This window comes from Megalobrama amblycephala, linkage group LG8, assembly GCF_018812025.1.
Source record: "Megalobrama amblycephala isolate DHTTF-2021 linkage group LG8, ASM1881202v1, whole genome shotgun sequence".
NCBI lineage: Eukaryota > Metazoa > Chordata > Actinopteri > Cypriniformes > Xenocyprididae > Megalobrama > Megalobrama amblycephala.
Genome location: NC_063051.1, coordinates 17,436,500 through 17,452,967, shown reverse-complemented (window position 1 = coordinate 17,452,967; position 16,468 = coordinate 17,436,500). Strand labels below are relative to the sequence as shown.

The 16,468-nt window shown below is 35.5% G+C and overlaps 1 protein-coding gene across 1 annotated transcript in view; it reads right to left on the bottom strand.

The window, feature by feature from the left end:
- tprg1 (tumor protein p63 regulated 1) overlaps window positions 1-15,769 on the bottom strand; it is a 33,405-nt gene extending 17,636 nt beyond the window's left edge. The window contains exons 1-4 of the mRNA XM_048199724.1: window positions 15,616-15,769; window positions 14,752-15,009; window positions 13,620-13,711; window positions 9,357-9,533 (exon numbers count right to left, since the gene is read on the bottom strand). Coding sequence (XP_048055681.1) covers window positions 9,357-9,533; window positions 13,620-13,711; window positions 14,752-15,003 — 521 coding nt within the window. The 5' untranslated portion in view covers window positions 15,004-15,009; window positions 15,616-15,769. The remainder of the gene's footprint in view (window positions 1-9,356; window positions 9,534-13,619; window positions 13,712-14,751; window positions 15,010-15,615) is intronic.
- Between the last annotated feature and the right edge of the window lie 699 nt (window positions 15,770-16,468).

Genomic DNA, 16,468 nt, shown 5'->3' with positions numbered 1-16,468 from the left:
TCATCGTGTTTACATGTTTTTAGTTGTTTTGGTGTCTGACAAAAAAAAAGCAGTTTATTTAGAGATTTTAGACACTTATGCATCAGTTGTGATTCATTATATGCCACTACTCATTGATTTCTAAGGAATCTGCAAATGGTGGTGGACGTAAATCTCTGATAGTGACTCAGTGACATCAGGGTCATTATACGATTGGCTTACCAGATAATCGTTCGAAACATTGGAGAAATTTTCTAATGCCATTTCATCTTTCAATGCTAGAATAGATTACTGAAACAGAGAAACACCAAAAAGAACCTTTATAGAAAAATGCTTCATCCCTCATCACATCAGTGCCACTGAACAAACAACGAGTTACACAGAACTCACAAATGTAGCTTAAATAAGGAGCAACCTCACTGACAAGAACATGGCAGTCAATGGTAAATCATTTATCATAACCTTAAACGACACAAGAAAAAAGATACAATTATTCAAATAGCACTGTTGGTTTAATTTAGGATTAATGACTTTAATTTTTAAAAAATTTCCAGATTGAAATGTCACTGCAATTGTAGAATGACTCAAAAATTAACACAACAAGAAACACACACTCAAATGTATTCTTAGTTAATCTTTGGTGCATTGTCTTGAAATTCCTGTAGCGGTCGACTGCACTTATGTATGGCTGAGGACTGGTAAGTCAACACACTAGATGAATATCAGAGGTCTGCTACAGCTGTCAGGGCAAGTGGCTCGCGGAGTGCCAGAGCCAACAAACAAATCCCCAGATTGCTCAATAGATCCTACGATTGAGCAGCACGGCCACTCGCTGTGGTGGGCCATCCATGAGCCAGTCTTTTACTTGACAAGACTGAAAAATAGAATTCATGCACAAATTTCAGAGCAAGAGAACAAGGGCGAGAGGAAGAAATATAAGGTGGGGCCTTATTCCAGTGACTAATTTCCTTTAGGAGGTGAAAATCCAGGAAAGTGCATGCCAAGAAATTATGCCTCATAATGCTTCTGTTTAATATGGGCAATATTTTATTGCAATCTAGCATAAATCAGCACTCTCCATATAAAAGCACTATGCTTCCTGACAATGACAAATTAGCCCAGTGTCTCTCAGGTCCAAACAGTGCTGACATTATTCTACATGAGCAGAGTGGACACAGTCAATACAGTGAATGACCTGACAAGCACTAGCATGCTGACACATAGTTAAGAAATGGTTAACAAATCCCTATGTAAACTTCAGATAATCCTTCCCAGGAAGTCAATCACAATGAATGCTGCAATACAGTTCTGTTTGTGCAGTTTTTACCCCACCCAGAGCACTTAATGGAAACTGCTCAGATTGATTGCAATTGCAAGGACTAGGAAATCTGCAAAAATAAAAAGCTTAAAATAATTCAGAAATTATATCGGCAATGTTGTTCTTAAATCAGGTAATGTGTGCAAGGTGGTTTTGGTTACAGTACAGTTGTAGGAGGATATGTACTGAATGTGGATGCTGTGCAAAGCTGGTCTAAATGTGTGAAATTGCCCCCTCTGCTGTCCAAACTGCAAAATTATTCATAACTAAAGGATTAGTTCACTTCTGAATGAAAATTTCCTGATAATTAACTCACCCCCATGTAATCCACGATGTTCATGTCTTTCTTTCTTCAGTCGAAAAGAAATGAAGGTTTTTGATGAAAACATTCCAGGATTATTCTCTTTATAGTGGACTTCAATGGCCTCCAGACGGTTGAATTAGTTTCAGTGCAGCTTCAAAGGGCTTTATACGATACTAGACGAGGAATAAGGGTCTTATCTAGCAAAACTATTGGTAATTTTCTTAAAAAAACAAAAACAAAAAAAACAACTGTATGTGCTTTATAAACACAAATGATCGCCTTGCAAGTGGGGGGGGGGGGTGCAATTCAGTATTTTATTTAATTTTGAAGTTATATACATATTATGCATAATATGCACGTAAACTACCATTCAAAAGAAAATAAAGAAATTAATAATTTTATTCAGCAAGGACGCATTGAAGGGGTTATGAACATATTTTCCTTGAAAAACTCCTTGTTAGTCCAAAAACAGCTTTTCTTGTAAGCAAGCCCAGATAACAACTCGTTGTGGAATTTGCCTATTGAAAGAACGCCTCTGAAGAAGAAATCAATGCCTACTTTATAATTGCAATGTTAGCCCCGCCCACTGGGTTGTTAGTGATGTGAGGAGAGAGAGAGAAGAGCGATACAGGACTAAAAATAACATTACCTTTCAAAGGATCCTAATGCTAGGAATATGGTAATTTATTTTCAAAAATGTGAATGTCTCAGTTGAGCATTATTTATTTGTAATCAGTACTTTTCACTGTAGATTCTTTGGTAAATCAGTCACAATTTCGATGCAGGCTTTGCTAACAGACTTTTACAATATGGACTTGACAGTAATGCAACAACATGTAAGTAACTGTGTTAATTCTAATGCCTGATCTTTGATCAGTGATTTCTGATATGTAATGATTCATGTAAAGTTAGATGTTCTTTGTCTATCTGTCAGTAAATCAAACCAGAGACTAAATGGTCAACTTCACATCTTTTCTAAGATTCACATTATTTTAGGATGAAAATAATCTGTTATTTAAACTGTGATTAGGGGCCAGATTTACAAACAGATCGCGCCAGCGCAAACCTTCTTTTAGCGGTAAAAAAAACTACTGTCAAGATTTACTAAAGACATGCAGTGAAAAAATTAGCGCTGAAAAGGCATGGACACAAATTATTTTTGCGGCTGACCTTATTGCCTATGCATTTGAAGGAGTTTCCCTTTCAGATGCACAATTTATGGGAGGAGAGTATTTAAATGAATCACGCAACACGATTTACTAAGGTTTGCGCTGGTCAATTTACTGGTATTTGCGCCATTATTTAATATGTCTTAAACCAGATGCTAATATGCGCTGTTCTTGGTAGACTGCGTCTGTGTCTGGCTGCATCTGTGTTCTTTAATTTGTGCGTTGTCAGTAGATCACACGCAGAGCTTTCCACTCCCATTTGCGCTTTTTTGAAACTGCGCTCTCACGTTTAGTAAATCTGGCCCTAAATTATATATAGAAAGCAATCAAAGAACGCTCCCTTTACAATCGCTGGAGCTGTCAATCAAACAGCACAAGTTTATCAGTGGCTGAGTTCTGAGTTCGCTCCAAAACTCCCATTATATTCAACTAATCTATTATTTACATTTACTATTATTTACATTATATTTGCACTGTTCATTATGATGAAAGCATTCATTAGTGTGCAGAAATTGAGCTGCAATGAGATCACTTCTTTTATGCCCTCAACAACATGTCTGTGATCGTCTACAATGTTCATCACTGCAGCCTTTCATGCCACAATCTAAATATAATGCAATAGATCTAAATGTATTGCTATAATCAACACTTTTTATGATTAATTAACCTTGAGAGCTGTAATAGTAAAACTGTGCTAAAAGTTTGAGAGAGTTCCACATTTGTAAATAGCTATTACAAATAGCAATTGCAACGATGTTAGCCAATCCCAGCAGTGGGCATTTACATTGAAGTCTCACAGCAGACACGCTCCTTAAAACAGAGCGTTAAAATTGGAGGGCTAAAATCAGGGTAGGAAAAATGCATTTTATTTCTAAATTATGACAATTTTTGATGTAAAAATCACACTAACATTTTAAGTGCACCCCAGGAAACATTATAAAACAATAAAACAATGCAGTTCATGATCCCTTTAAATTGATCAAAAGTAACAGCACAGACATTTATAATGTTACAAAAGACATTATCTAATTAAGATTATTAAAGATGTTATTAAAATATATTATTTCAAATAAATGCTGTTCTTTTGAACTTTCTATGCATTAAATAAACCTGTTAAAAATGATCATGGTTTCCACAAAAGTATGTGAAGAAATGTTTATTAAACGTCAAGAAATCTTCCTCCCTTCCTTTACATCAAATTAGCATGTTAGAAAGACTTAACGAATCATGTGACACTGAAGACTGGAGTAATGGCTGCTGAAAATTCAGCTTTGCCATTACAGGAATAAGTTACATTTTAAAATATATTAACATAGAAAACTAGTTGTTCTCTATGTCTTCTCCGTGGCAATATATGGTTATGGCTTTGCCTATCCAAGTTTTGTAATGACAATCTTCCATGCTTAATTGCATATTTCGTCCTCTGTATGTTTACATTTGACAGAAAGCTGAAAAATTTCCTCCAAGTCTGACACATTTTGATGTTTTATAAACATCCTCTTTACACTCGAAATGCTGAATATATTTTTATAGCAACATTCCGTAAAAAGGTTAAAAAAAAGCTTGTCAGCACGAGCTGCACACGAGGACACATGAGTGATGTGCAGGGTAGATGGGTAATTACCTTGTCTAGACAGTCTGGGTGAAAAGCACTTTTTGAAAACATTGCACACTTCATCCAGCCACAGTGAATGAACTCTCTTTGTACCACAATGGGGCTAAGACTCATTTAAAACCACCATAAACCATTCTCCCTGCAGTTAAGGGAAGTTATCAGTGGCCTACAGACATCTGGAGTAAACTCTTACTATAACCTATGATTTAACTTGGCCATGGAGGAACCAAAATGGATATTCATATTGAGATCTGTTCTGCTAAAACAGTATGCAGTACATGAAACTGCTACTAGACTACATATTGGAAGATATACACTACTAGGGGTGTAACGATACGCTCAGGTCACGATACGGTACGTATCTCGATACGGAGTTCACGATACGATACGTATCACGATATTTTGAACAAAATGAAACTGAAATTCAAACAAGATTTATTAAAAAAACATGAACAAATTTCAATAATTTTCCTTGTTGTACATACAAGATCACATTTTTCAATAAAATAAATAAATATAAAATTTTAATAAAAACCTTCTGTATTCAAATTAACAGTTGAATAGGGCTGTCTGTCACTGAAAAAATTTTTTAAATTTAACATGAACTTAGAATTATGAATAGGGGCCGTTCACATATCGCGTCTAAAAACGCGTGGAAGGCACGGCCGCACCGCTTCTCCTTCTTTCCAAAGCGCTTGCGCTCCCGTGGCGTCGGTCGTTGCTATGCAACCATGAACTGAGCTCTCCAAGAGGATCAGGATGTTTCTGCAAAGGATAAATGATTTCTAGCCCTTGCATTAGTTTTACTACGAGATATATTGATGGAGATAAGATATAAAAACCACCATGTACAGCTATGATCAGCTGTTCGGCTGAGCTTTTGATGTTTTGTTACGGAAAGGCCATAGCTGATCGGTTGATTCTTGTCACACGACCTGCGGTGCGCTTGCGGCATTCTGAGAAGTTGAGAATTGCATGCGCGTCGCGACCGCGTTGATCCCATTATGAGCGCGCTTGCCGCGCGGCTACATTTGAAAATAATAACTGACTTGCACGCGGAAAAGACGCAATATGTGAACGGCCCCACAGAACTTCTTAAAGCAAAGCATCGCAAGCGTCTTTTGCTTTTCTGTGAGCACAGCTGTTGCTGTGCACTGCGGTGAAAGAAAGCCACGACTTTTCTCACGCGACCATGCAAGAGACTTACTGAACTAGAGAGCTGATTGAGACACACCATCTACGATAAATCGTTACACCCCTAATACTTATAGTAATTTAAAAATGTGGTAGCATTGGATCTGGACAGGAAGGATAACTCTGGGAGTTGGAAGGGGTGTGTCGCGATTCTGCCTTCTCACATCGCGATACAGGTTCGTGGACCTGCGTATCGCGATTTCGGTTTCATATCGCATATCGTTACAGCCCTATACACTACCATTTAAAAGATTTAAAAAATGATTAATACTTTTATTCAGCAAGGATACATTGATTAAATTGATCAAAAGTGAAAGTAAAACCATTTGTAATGTTACAAAAAAAAAAAATCTGTAAAATAAATGGCATTCTTTTGAACTTTCTATTAATCAAAGAATCCTGACAAATTTTATCATCACAGTTTACACTGATAATAATGAAAAAACTTATAAAGCACCAAATAAGCATTTAGCATTGAAAACTGGAGTAATGATGCTGAAAATTCAGCACTGCCATCCCAAGAACAAAAAAATACATTTTAAAATATGTTAATAAAACAGCTGATAAATTAATGAACAAATAACTCTCCAGTGTCAACATCTGATGGCTCAACGCACAAACACGTTTGCACAAAAAGTCACACACTAAAGGTGTGTTTGGTCCGATTACAACAGACTCTGGTGTTATTACTCTGTTAGTGCAGTAAAAGTGTGAACGCTGCCATTCGTTGCAGATCTTTGCTTGTGTGAGTGATGGGGGAATTTTTGGTGTTGTTTTGACTCCTTTACACATTTTATAAGGCATTCACAGGTTCTCAGTAAGTACGCAATAACAACTAGCACTTTTAGCCTGGCACACGGCATTGTTTTGGATTTTCGTTTAGGTTCAAAATATATATAAGGCATAAAAGCCTTTTTCTTTTTTTGTATCTTTAGGTGCAGTCTTAAAAATGACAGTGTGAATGCTAAGTGAACCAACATTAAATATATCATGTTCTTTGACCAAAAGAACCAAACTACAAGTGTGAACACACCCTAAGTTTCCTTTGAATGCACAAATGCAGCTATCTAAAAAAAAAAAAAATGCAGCTATATTGTAATGTGGGGCATCACAATTTACACATGCTGACATGAAGATAATACTTCATATGGAGCACAGAGTCCTAAGCCATTCCATTCACTCAATATTCATTAATTCAATGGACTGATGCCGGACAATGGTTAATTACTGAGTTTGCCTTTTTGAGCTTGTTGGTATTCTGCCATCCCGCTACTGTACTGTAAGTGGGGCTCTGTACAAAAACATCTGAGGTGCCATCTAACAGGTGACTGAACATAACAGATTGAAGGACTCATCAGCTGGAGTGATTAAAGTTAATTAGACAAAAGAAATGTAGATGACAGCCTGGATATCAATATGATATCAATATGAATAATATTTAAGTGGTGTGTTGTGAGTAAAAAGGAGAACATGAGCAGAGAACTGCATGCCCAGTCGTTTGAAAGAGAAGTGCAGACAGCTTGAGCATGAGTTTAAGAGTAAGAAAAGACTAAATAATGAGGGAGATGGAAAGAAATTCTTAAGCAAAAATGCAAGGAGAAGGAAAAAGAAAGAGTGGCTTTAAAGCTTGCCTTTCTCCTCCAGCACTCTAGGGTGGTTTTCAGTGGCGTTTTATTTATAATTGAATGTAATGTGGGGAGATAAAGTCAGCCCAATACGGCCTGCCTCTCCTAAGCACTTCACGCCACATTACGTTTTATTCATCAAATTAGTTTTACTTGGGTTGGTGTCCCCTGAGCCAGCTTTAAAAGGTTTGGATGAAAGGACTACATTAATTTCTACCACTAATCGGTTACACAAGAGCTGTACTGACAGCTCTCCCCTCCCTGTGTTATAAAGTCCTCCTTACATCCCATTTCCATTCACATAATCCCTCCACAGAAAAATTAAGAGAAGAAAAGAAGCTCTGGCCTCCTTCCCCTCTGATACCATTTGTTAAATCCTGCTGCATTGTGGGTATTATCACCCTGTAAAAACTGCTAATATGGTTAGGAAAAATGACTCATGGTCTCAGATTTTTCCTCATTTGTCTGTTTAAGGCTTTATGCGGCACATTGAGGCTGGAGAAAAGTACAGAAATGAATGAGAGTCAAAAACCATTGGCTAAAATATTCACAAACATACAAAGTGCTTTAATGTGAGAATATTACAGGTTGCTGATCCCAGTCGAAACACCTGGGCACTTCAGTGGCAACTCAAAGTTATGAGTCTTATGACAAAAATATGTTACTGACATAAAAGCAATAACTTATTATTCAGATATGAATTAATTTTGATGTTAAATAATATTATATTATATTATAATTCAAAAGTTTAGGGTCAGTAAGATTTTAATAATTATTTTTATTTTATATATATATATATATATATATATATATATATATATATATATATATATATATATATATATTTATTTATTTATTTATATATATATAAAAACAGTAATTTTAAATTGTAATAACATTTTGCAATATTTATGTTTTTACTGTATTTTTATTTTTATTTTATACTGTATAATGAGCATAAGAGACTTAACATTAAAGTCTTACTGACCCTAAACTTAAATTCAAACTTGAATTCAACTTCGCCATCACAGGAATAAATTACATTTTAATATTTTTTTATATATATATATATATATATATATATATATATATATATATATATATATATATATATATATATATATATAAAATTATAAAAAAATATTAAAATGTAATTTATTCCTGTGATGGCGAAGTTGAATTTTCAGCAGCCATTATTCCAGTCTTCAGTGTCACATGATCCTTCAGAAATCTGTCTAATATATCGATTTTGTGATCAAGAAACATTTTTTAATTAATGTTCAAAATGGATGTACAGCTTAACATTTCGTTGAAACCGTGATACATTTTTTTAAAATTCTTTAACAGAAAGTAAAAGATCAGCATTTATTTGATTTTTATTTATTTATTTATTTATTGTAAAAATGATGCAGAAGTCAATTTAATGCATCCTTGCTGAATAAAAGTATTAATTTCTTTCAAAAACAACAACAAAAAAAATCTTACTGACCCCAAATTTTTGAATAGTAGTGTGTCTTCTATTGATATACCGTATCATTTCAATAACCAACTATTTTATATCCATATGTGTATATTTTATCCAGCTAGCTATTATTAAGACCACCAAGCAGTTAAGGTAACACTGGCTTCTCCCTGTGTTTACTTGTGGTTATCACATCCACAATGTCCTTATTGAAGCAGAACATCAGTCCATCTCTCATTCTCGACAAGCCCTGCCAGGTTGTCATCTACATAAGGAGCACTTCTCTTTGTGCTGTATCTCTCACCAGATTTTTCTCTTATCATGCAATTAAGCATGACATGCAAAAGGTGGGGAGGAATTTACAACTGATTAACAGAACTGGCAATAAGCCAGTGTGAAAGATGTTTCTTAGAAAAAGATCTTCTGATGGTTCTTGAATGTGCAAGGCTTCATTACACATGGCAACAGGTGGCAAAATAACAATCAGTGGAGCATAGAGAATTTTTTGTGCTTGTATTTTTGGCTCTGACTGTCACAGTTGATCAGAAACTATGAAAATCAGATGTAGGGGTAAAAGTTGAGGAACTGCTGGCAAATGAAGAACATTCAGAGACTTTTTGTTGCATTGTTGAGATATGACCTATTAACAGTGAATGAACTGATACTGATGAGGGAAAGGGTGTTACTTACTTCAGGAGGGAATGTGGTGGAAAGCAGAAGGCACCCTGGCTGATGCGGTCAATGATGTTGAGTGGAACCTTCTGGATCTGCTCACAGTTAAGCATGACAAAGTCATACTTGCAGATGAGGAGGTTGTTCTCTGTGATGAGCACCAGACGCTCTTTCTCATTGTTCCAATGATCAACCCTAGACAGGAGAAGGGAGAGAGCATTAAAAATATGGTATTACTTGTAAAGATGCACAATATTTAAATTCTGGCCAATGTCAGAGCCAAAGCCTTGTGGACAATCTCGTTCCCCTCTCTCATTTCTTCCTGTCACTACTTCACTTTAATAAAAGGCAAAAATGCAACAAAAAAAAAAGTGACGCTTTTTATGTTATGGCCAAAAACTGATAAATGACCAATACTAATATATATATATATATATATATATATATATATATATATATATATATATATATATATATATATATATATATATATATATATATATATATTTTTTTTTTTTTTTTTTTTTTTATAAATATTTTTTACATATATAATTTGTCTAAATATATTAAAATTAAAGAAATTCAACTGTCTTAAATGCTATAAATTAATTGCATTGCAACATTATAATGTACAGTATGAAAAACTGACTTTTATTTTGAAATTTGAGGATTAACAATGTTATTAAACTGTTAAAGGTAATCTGAATCTACACATATTGGAAATGAGCATATACCACTACTAAATATCTCAACTGGTATGATATAGATATTGTGCATCCCTAACAACTTGGGTGTTGGAGTGTTTGCCATACTCAACTACATAGCATTTGTCAGTTTGTCACATAAGAATGCTTTTCTGCTATTGATTACTTTGACAACACTGAGATGATGTGCTACTGCTCTGCTGCTTCACACTGAAATATGTCTCAATGGTGTGTTTGTGGCAGTCTGGCAGGAACTTCAGAGTGCTAATCGTTTACAGCATCTTTAATTAACACGAGTTTAATTCTCTAGAACATGTTAGCATGGGTCCCCTACCGGGCCCGACTGCAGACCTCTGCTGTGCTGCATACAGTACATCAATGTAACTACACCAGCACTGGCCTACATTCCCATAAATCTGTCGCTCACAATCCTTCCACAGCTTTGATCAAGCACAGAAGGATTCTAAAACAAGTTCTTGGACATATGTTAATTTAGAGTTTGACAGATTAATTTGGCACATGTAGATGAATGAATCTTGTCACAGTATTGTTTCTAATTCAGTTATTCTAAATGGCAACAGCAGGCTTTTTCATGTCAGGTATGATGATACCCTAGTGAAGGACCCCTTGCATAAAATGTAAAGACAGATCTTTGTATTTCCATACATAAAGAAGACCCACTTATACTGTTTAAAATAGTTGCCAAAAATTGGCTTTTATATTGTCACTGCACTAAAGTCAATAATAAAAATGTTATGTATTAAACTGACAATGTATCTTTTATTCTACCCAATGTAAGAGTACAGTTAAAAGCAGAATACCATCTTAAACATGGATACAACAAATGCAGGCATTCTTGAACTTCACTGTTTTGTTTTGTTTTATTTTGTTTTGTTTTGTTTTTAATAAAAAAAAAAATGCTAATTTGATTGTATGCTTTTATTCCATACTGTTAAAATCTATTATGGCAATAGAATGCATCTTGTCTTTCAAATTTTCACTTGCCTTCCCCCGGACCCCAATTTGAAAACTCCTGGATTACAGCACTATTTGAAACCATTAATACTTTTTTCTTTTCAAAAGATGTAATATAAGTCTAAGGTGTCCCCTGAATGTGTCTGTGAAGTTTCACCTCAAAATACTCCATAGATTTGTTTTTATTCATTTTTTTAACTGCCTATTTTGGGGCATCATTAAATATGAGCCGATTTAGGCTGCGGCCCCTTTAATTCTCATGCTCCCCCACCCCCGAAGCTCGCGCTTGCCTTAAACAGCATAAACAAAGTTCACACAGCTAATATAACCCTCAAAATGGATCTTTACAAAGTGTTCGTCATGGAGCATGTCTAATCGCGTAAGTATGGTATTTATTTGGATGTTTATATTAGATTCTGAATGAGTTTGAGGCTATGCTCCGTGGCTAACGGGCTACCATTACACACTGTTGGAGAGATTTATAAAGAATGAAGTTGTGTTTATGCATTATACAGACTGCAAGTGTTTAAAAATGAAAATAGCGACGGCTCTCTTGTCTCCGTGAATACAGTTAGAAACGATGGTAACTTTAACCACATTTAACAGTACATTAGCAACATGTTAACGAAACATTTAGAAATATAATTTACAAATATCACTAAAAATATCATGATATCATGGATCATGTCAGTTATTATTGCTCCATCGGCCATTTTTCGCTATTGTCCTTGCTTGCTTACCTAGTCTGTTGATTCAGCTGTGCACAGATCCAGATGTTAATACTGGCTGCCCTTGTCTAATGCCTTGAACATGAGCTGGCATATGCAAATATTAGGGCCTACATATTAATAATCTGGACTGTTTTTTAACAGTCGGTGTTATGTTGAGATATGCCTGTTCTTTGGAGGTCTTTTAAACAAATCAAATTTACACAAGAAGGAGGAAACAATGGTGTTTGAGACTCACTGTATGTCATTTCCATGTACTGAACTCTTGTTATTCAACTATGCCAGGGTAAATTCAATTTTTAATTCTAGGGCACCTTTAAACATTACATTTTAAGCTGTACTAGATCAGTTTTAACGTACAGCCTATACAGCAAGAAAAAGTTACCAAAAACAATTTTATTTTGAGTTCTTCCACACAAACATTTCTATAAGCATGTGGGTCTCAATTATTTAGGGCTACATATTCTAAAAGCTTCAAAATATCTGCAATTGCCTTTGGCATACTTCTTAAAATATGTATGGCTACATTTTTAGATCCCAGATGTTATGCCAAAACAAAGATATGTGCTTGGAAAATGCATAACTGATGCATAAGCCACTTTTTTATAGGAACTAGTTTTTTTTTTTTTTTTTTGTCAAAATAACAAAGCTCATTTCTTTTGTCAGTGCTTTCGCTTCAATTGGCCAGTAAAAAGTGCATGTATGGAGAGCTCCTGCCCATGAGACAGAAACAGCGAGAGGTTGTGTGTGTTCTCCATTTCTTAAAACTTTCTCTCAGCAAGGAATTGAGAAACTTACTCAGTGATGACAAGGTAAAACAGACAAGACTTGTATCAAGATGTATATACTACTATGTGCATGTATTCTCTTTTACTTACAACATCAGATCTGGGGTGCATATCCCAAAAGCACCATTAACCAACTTTGGTAGAAAGTTCCAATGAACTCTATTCGTAACGATGGAACTTGCAACCATGGTTGGCTTTGGGAAACGCACCCCTGGACAGTGACAGGAACAACACATGAGAATCTTACTAAAATACAGCAGGGCCTTTATGCACCCTGGTATCTTATTAAGGCACTTTTTACTTGTTTAGGAACTTCTGACTAGGCAAATGGAATAATTTCAATTTTTGTAAAAGCTTATTTTACATTTATTTTAAATTATGCACATAATGTGGGGGTATGCACAGGGCAAGATAATGCATTTAATGTTATGAATCCTTTGATAATGAACACAAGTGGAATACTAGACTATTTAAAGCTAATTTAAGGCAACTAACCTATATATTATGCCTTTCAAATGTCTTTGTTTTGACAGTACAAAAGCCAAGGAACAGCTAAAACTATTTCCTACAGTGTCTTCCATAAGAAATTTATAGCAGTCAAAAAGCATGAATTCCATGGACTTCATCTTTTGTTCAAGCCTAAGCTCAAACCACAGAGCTGCTCAGGCATTGCTGGAAATAAGTCTGTGTGCGCGCACACACTTCTGGGTACCAGTCCAGAGCATGGGAAATATAATATATATTATTAATTATCACAGAGCAAGGCCTTTAAACTGTTTCCTGAAGCCTGCTCAGAAATAGATAGAAGTTGACATCTGACAACACATTTATGAAAATATATTTTAGCAGCCCCATTCTGCTGCCTTGCTTATTTCATTTTATTTCCTGTACATTTTACTTATTTACAGAACACAGAGTGAGATAATGGATTGCGGCCTGGATTAAGCACCATGTGATGAAAGAACTAAATGAGATTCTTTTTACTCCACGTGAATGTTGCACATTAGCAGAGCAGACAATAAATGGTTATTTCAAAAGTGCTATTAAATGAGGGTATTTTCTTTTAGGGAAAGAGAAAACACTTACTCAGCCATAAGCCAAACACTCTGAACAGGACCATCTTCTGTGGGATCCACCAGAGATTTAACATCTTCAATGCCTTGGTCCAATGTTCCAGGCTAAAATATGACACAGCAAAACAATTCAAATTCATCAAGTCATATTACAACCAGTGGCATCTGTACATTAGGTGGGACTCTAGTTAAAATATTTTCTTCTGCAAACTAAACTTGTTCTGAGACTGTTGACAAAACTCTTTTTGTTAAACAATGTCTGTGATTTTGAAGCCATATAACTATTCACATTTTTTCATTAAATCATTGGAGAAGTGGAGAATGTCACACCCCTTTTTTTTTTAAGTTCATATAACAAAAATACTTCAAAAAGGTGTGTTTGACGCTGACCAAATATTAGTATTTCATAATGTTCTTGTGCACATTGTGTCCAAATACAAGAAATGTTGAAATGGATTAAAACTTTTTTAAAAAGTAAGCCTTGATGTGATTTCCAATGAAAATTAATTCATGTATGCCAGATGTATACCGAAAAGTTCCTACAAATTACCTACAGGTGACAATCATTTGTGAGTCAGTTTGATTTAAATGTAATGATTTGATTCAAACTATTAATTGGTGTTGTGACACACCAGGAACACAGAGGCCACTGATTACAATATCAGAAATAATAGACATAAACATTTTTTTTTTTTTTTCAGAGAAAATGGGAACCATGGTTTTGAGGGATGAGCGATCCCATTTCACAACCTTGACAAAACAAATTATGGTCTTTGAGCTGACCAACAGATACTATTTGCTAATCAAATTACCTCAGGTAGACTGAGGAAATAGAAAACAGGAAGACAGATTGCAATGAGTCAGTAGTACTGGACGAGTGAAGAGTATTAGAACTATCATTGTTTGAATAGGTGATTGAGGATATTGGTATTAAAAAAGGTGTTGTCTGCAGGCTTCTACTGTACTGCAGAGCAACCATGGTTTGTTTGCACCACACCTCTCAACATACAAAAGAAGTGTAGATTATGTGTCAGAAAAATTACAAACACAGTAGAACATCAATTTGCGGTCAACCCAGAAAACGGAGACTTCAGTGAGAAAAAAAGAGAGACCAGTTTAAAAAGTATAAAAAGTATAGACATTACCCTGAGGACAAAAAATCTCTTGACTTTAAACTGTTCTGCGGATGATTTCCATTTAGCTTTGACCGCTGAAGTACGTGCAGAGGGGGTTGTTTCTGCCTTGGCCTCTGCAGGAGGTGCACTGGGTGCACTGGGTGTACTGGGGTTATCTGTTTCACTGGGAGGTTGTTGAGGATGTATGTCCGGTTCCGGAGACTTTTGAGTTTGCTGTTCCAAGTCCACAGACTTGAATGTCTCCTCGTCTTTCTCTGACATAGTGACCTAAAAAGATTAGGTTGTTTGAAAAGCAAACACCCATAAAGCATAAACGATAGATAAGGAATTTATAAGTTTAAGAAACAAAACATGTCGTAAACGAAAAAGGTTCAGACTGCATGATACATGCAGTTCGATCAAAGTTCGATTCCCTAACAATGAATCTTTTGAGTCGGCTCATTTTAGTGAATAAGCAATAATGCCTGATATCCAAACACTTATGAATCAGTTTGACTCACTCACTGATGAATCACTTTCGTCATGTCTGAAATAAAATGAACCAAGAACTGTGCGATGTTGTCATGCTGTTAAAAACCCATTAAACGTCTTAACACAAATCTTTTGCAAGAACTGTATTACTTTTATTGCAGATTTGTTATCTGTTCTGTTGAAATGATCATCAGACTATATAAATGCTATAAATGCCGTAAACGTTTATTTTGTCGTCCTCACTAGTATTAAAAGGATCGTTTATGGAATATTGAAACCAGTAATTGTTATAATTTCCATCTCTATTCTGTGATAACAAAAAATTAATCGAAGTATATGACACTGCTTAAGTTACTATTATAGATTTATCATGATATGCGGGCAAGAAATGTTGTATCTTACCGATGTTGCAAGAATTAAATCAACCTGCTATGTTTCTACAAGACGGTTGGACTGCGCGTCAGCTGCACCAGAAACTATTTCCTACTTCCGTGATTTTCCGTGATGACCTGAAGACATGGGCGTTGAACAGAAAACGAAACCTCCCTACAACCACAGCAGTATGTAGGTGCATAGATTCCAACCACAAGTAGGCTAACAGGATTTTTATCTAGAACCAATTAGTTCATAAATCTCTTCATCTCAATATCTAATTCTGGACACCTTAAATAAACAGACTGTGGGAACAGAGTCTTTTACTTTCCCATCTTTGACATCAATAATTCAACTAGCCCAAGCCACCCACATTTCTCCAGATACACAATAAGACATAACTGGCAACTGTATTTTTCTCGACAGCATTTAGGATTTCACACTTATGCTTAATCTTCTCACAGAGAGGGGCATGGATAGCCTACAATTTGTCCCGCATGCTTTTCACACACACTGGCCTCAGACACATTGTGCAGTTTACTCTTGTTTTATGCTTATGTTCCACCTTAGACATGTCCTCCCAAAAATACCAATTCAAGCAGCCAATCGAATCCATCAAATATTCAGTCAAACAATTATTTGAGTGGGATGTTTGGGGCTTGCATTCTTGAGCATTTGAGCCTCCCATAATGCATCAAAAGGCTTTACCATTCAGGTGTCATTTTCCATTCCTGCTAATCGCTTTTGACGTGACACGCTTCATGGCCACACGCCGCTCTTTAGCTGGCCTGTTAGAGAAAGCTATTCAACTTGCTGGATGGGAATTAAAAAATGAAATCTGTGCAGTAACAATTCCCTTTCAAAAGCATATTAACTGTGTGCA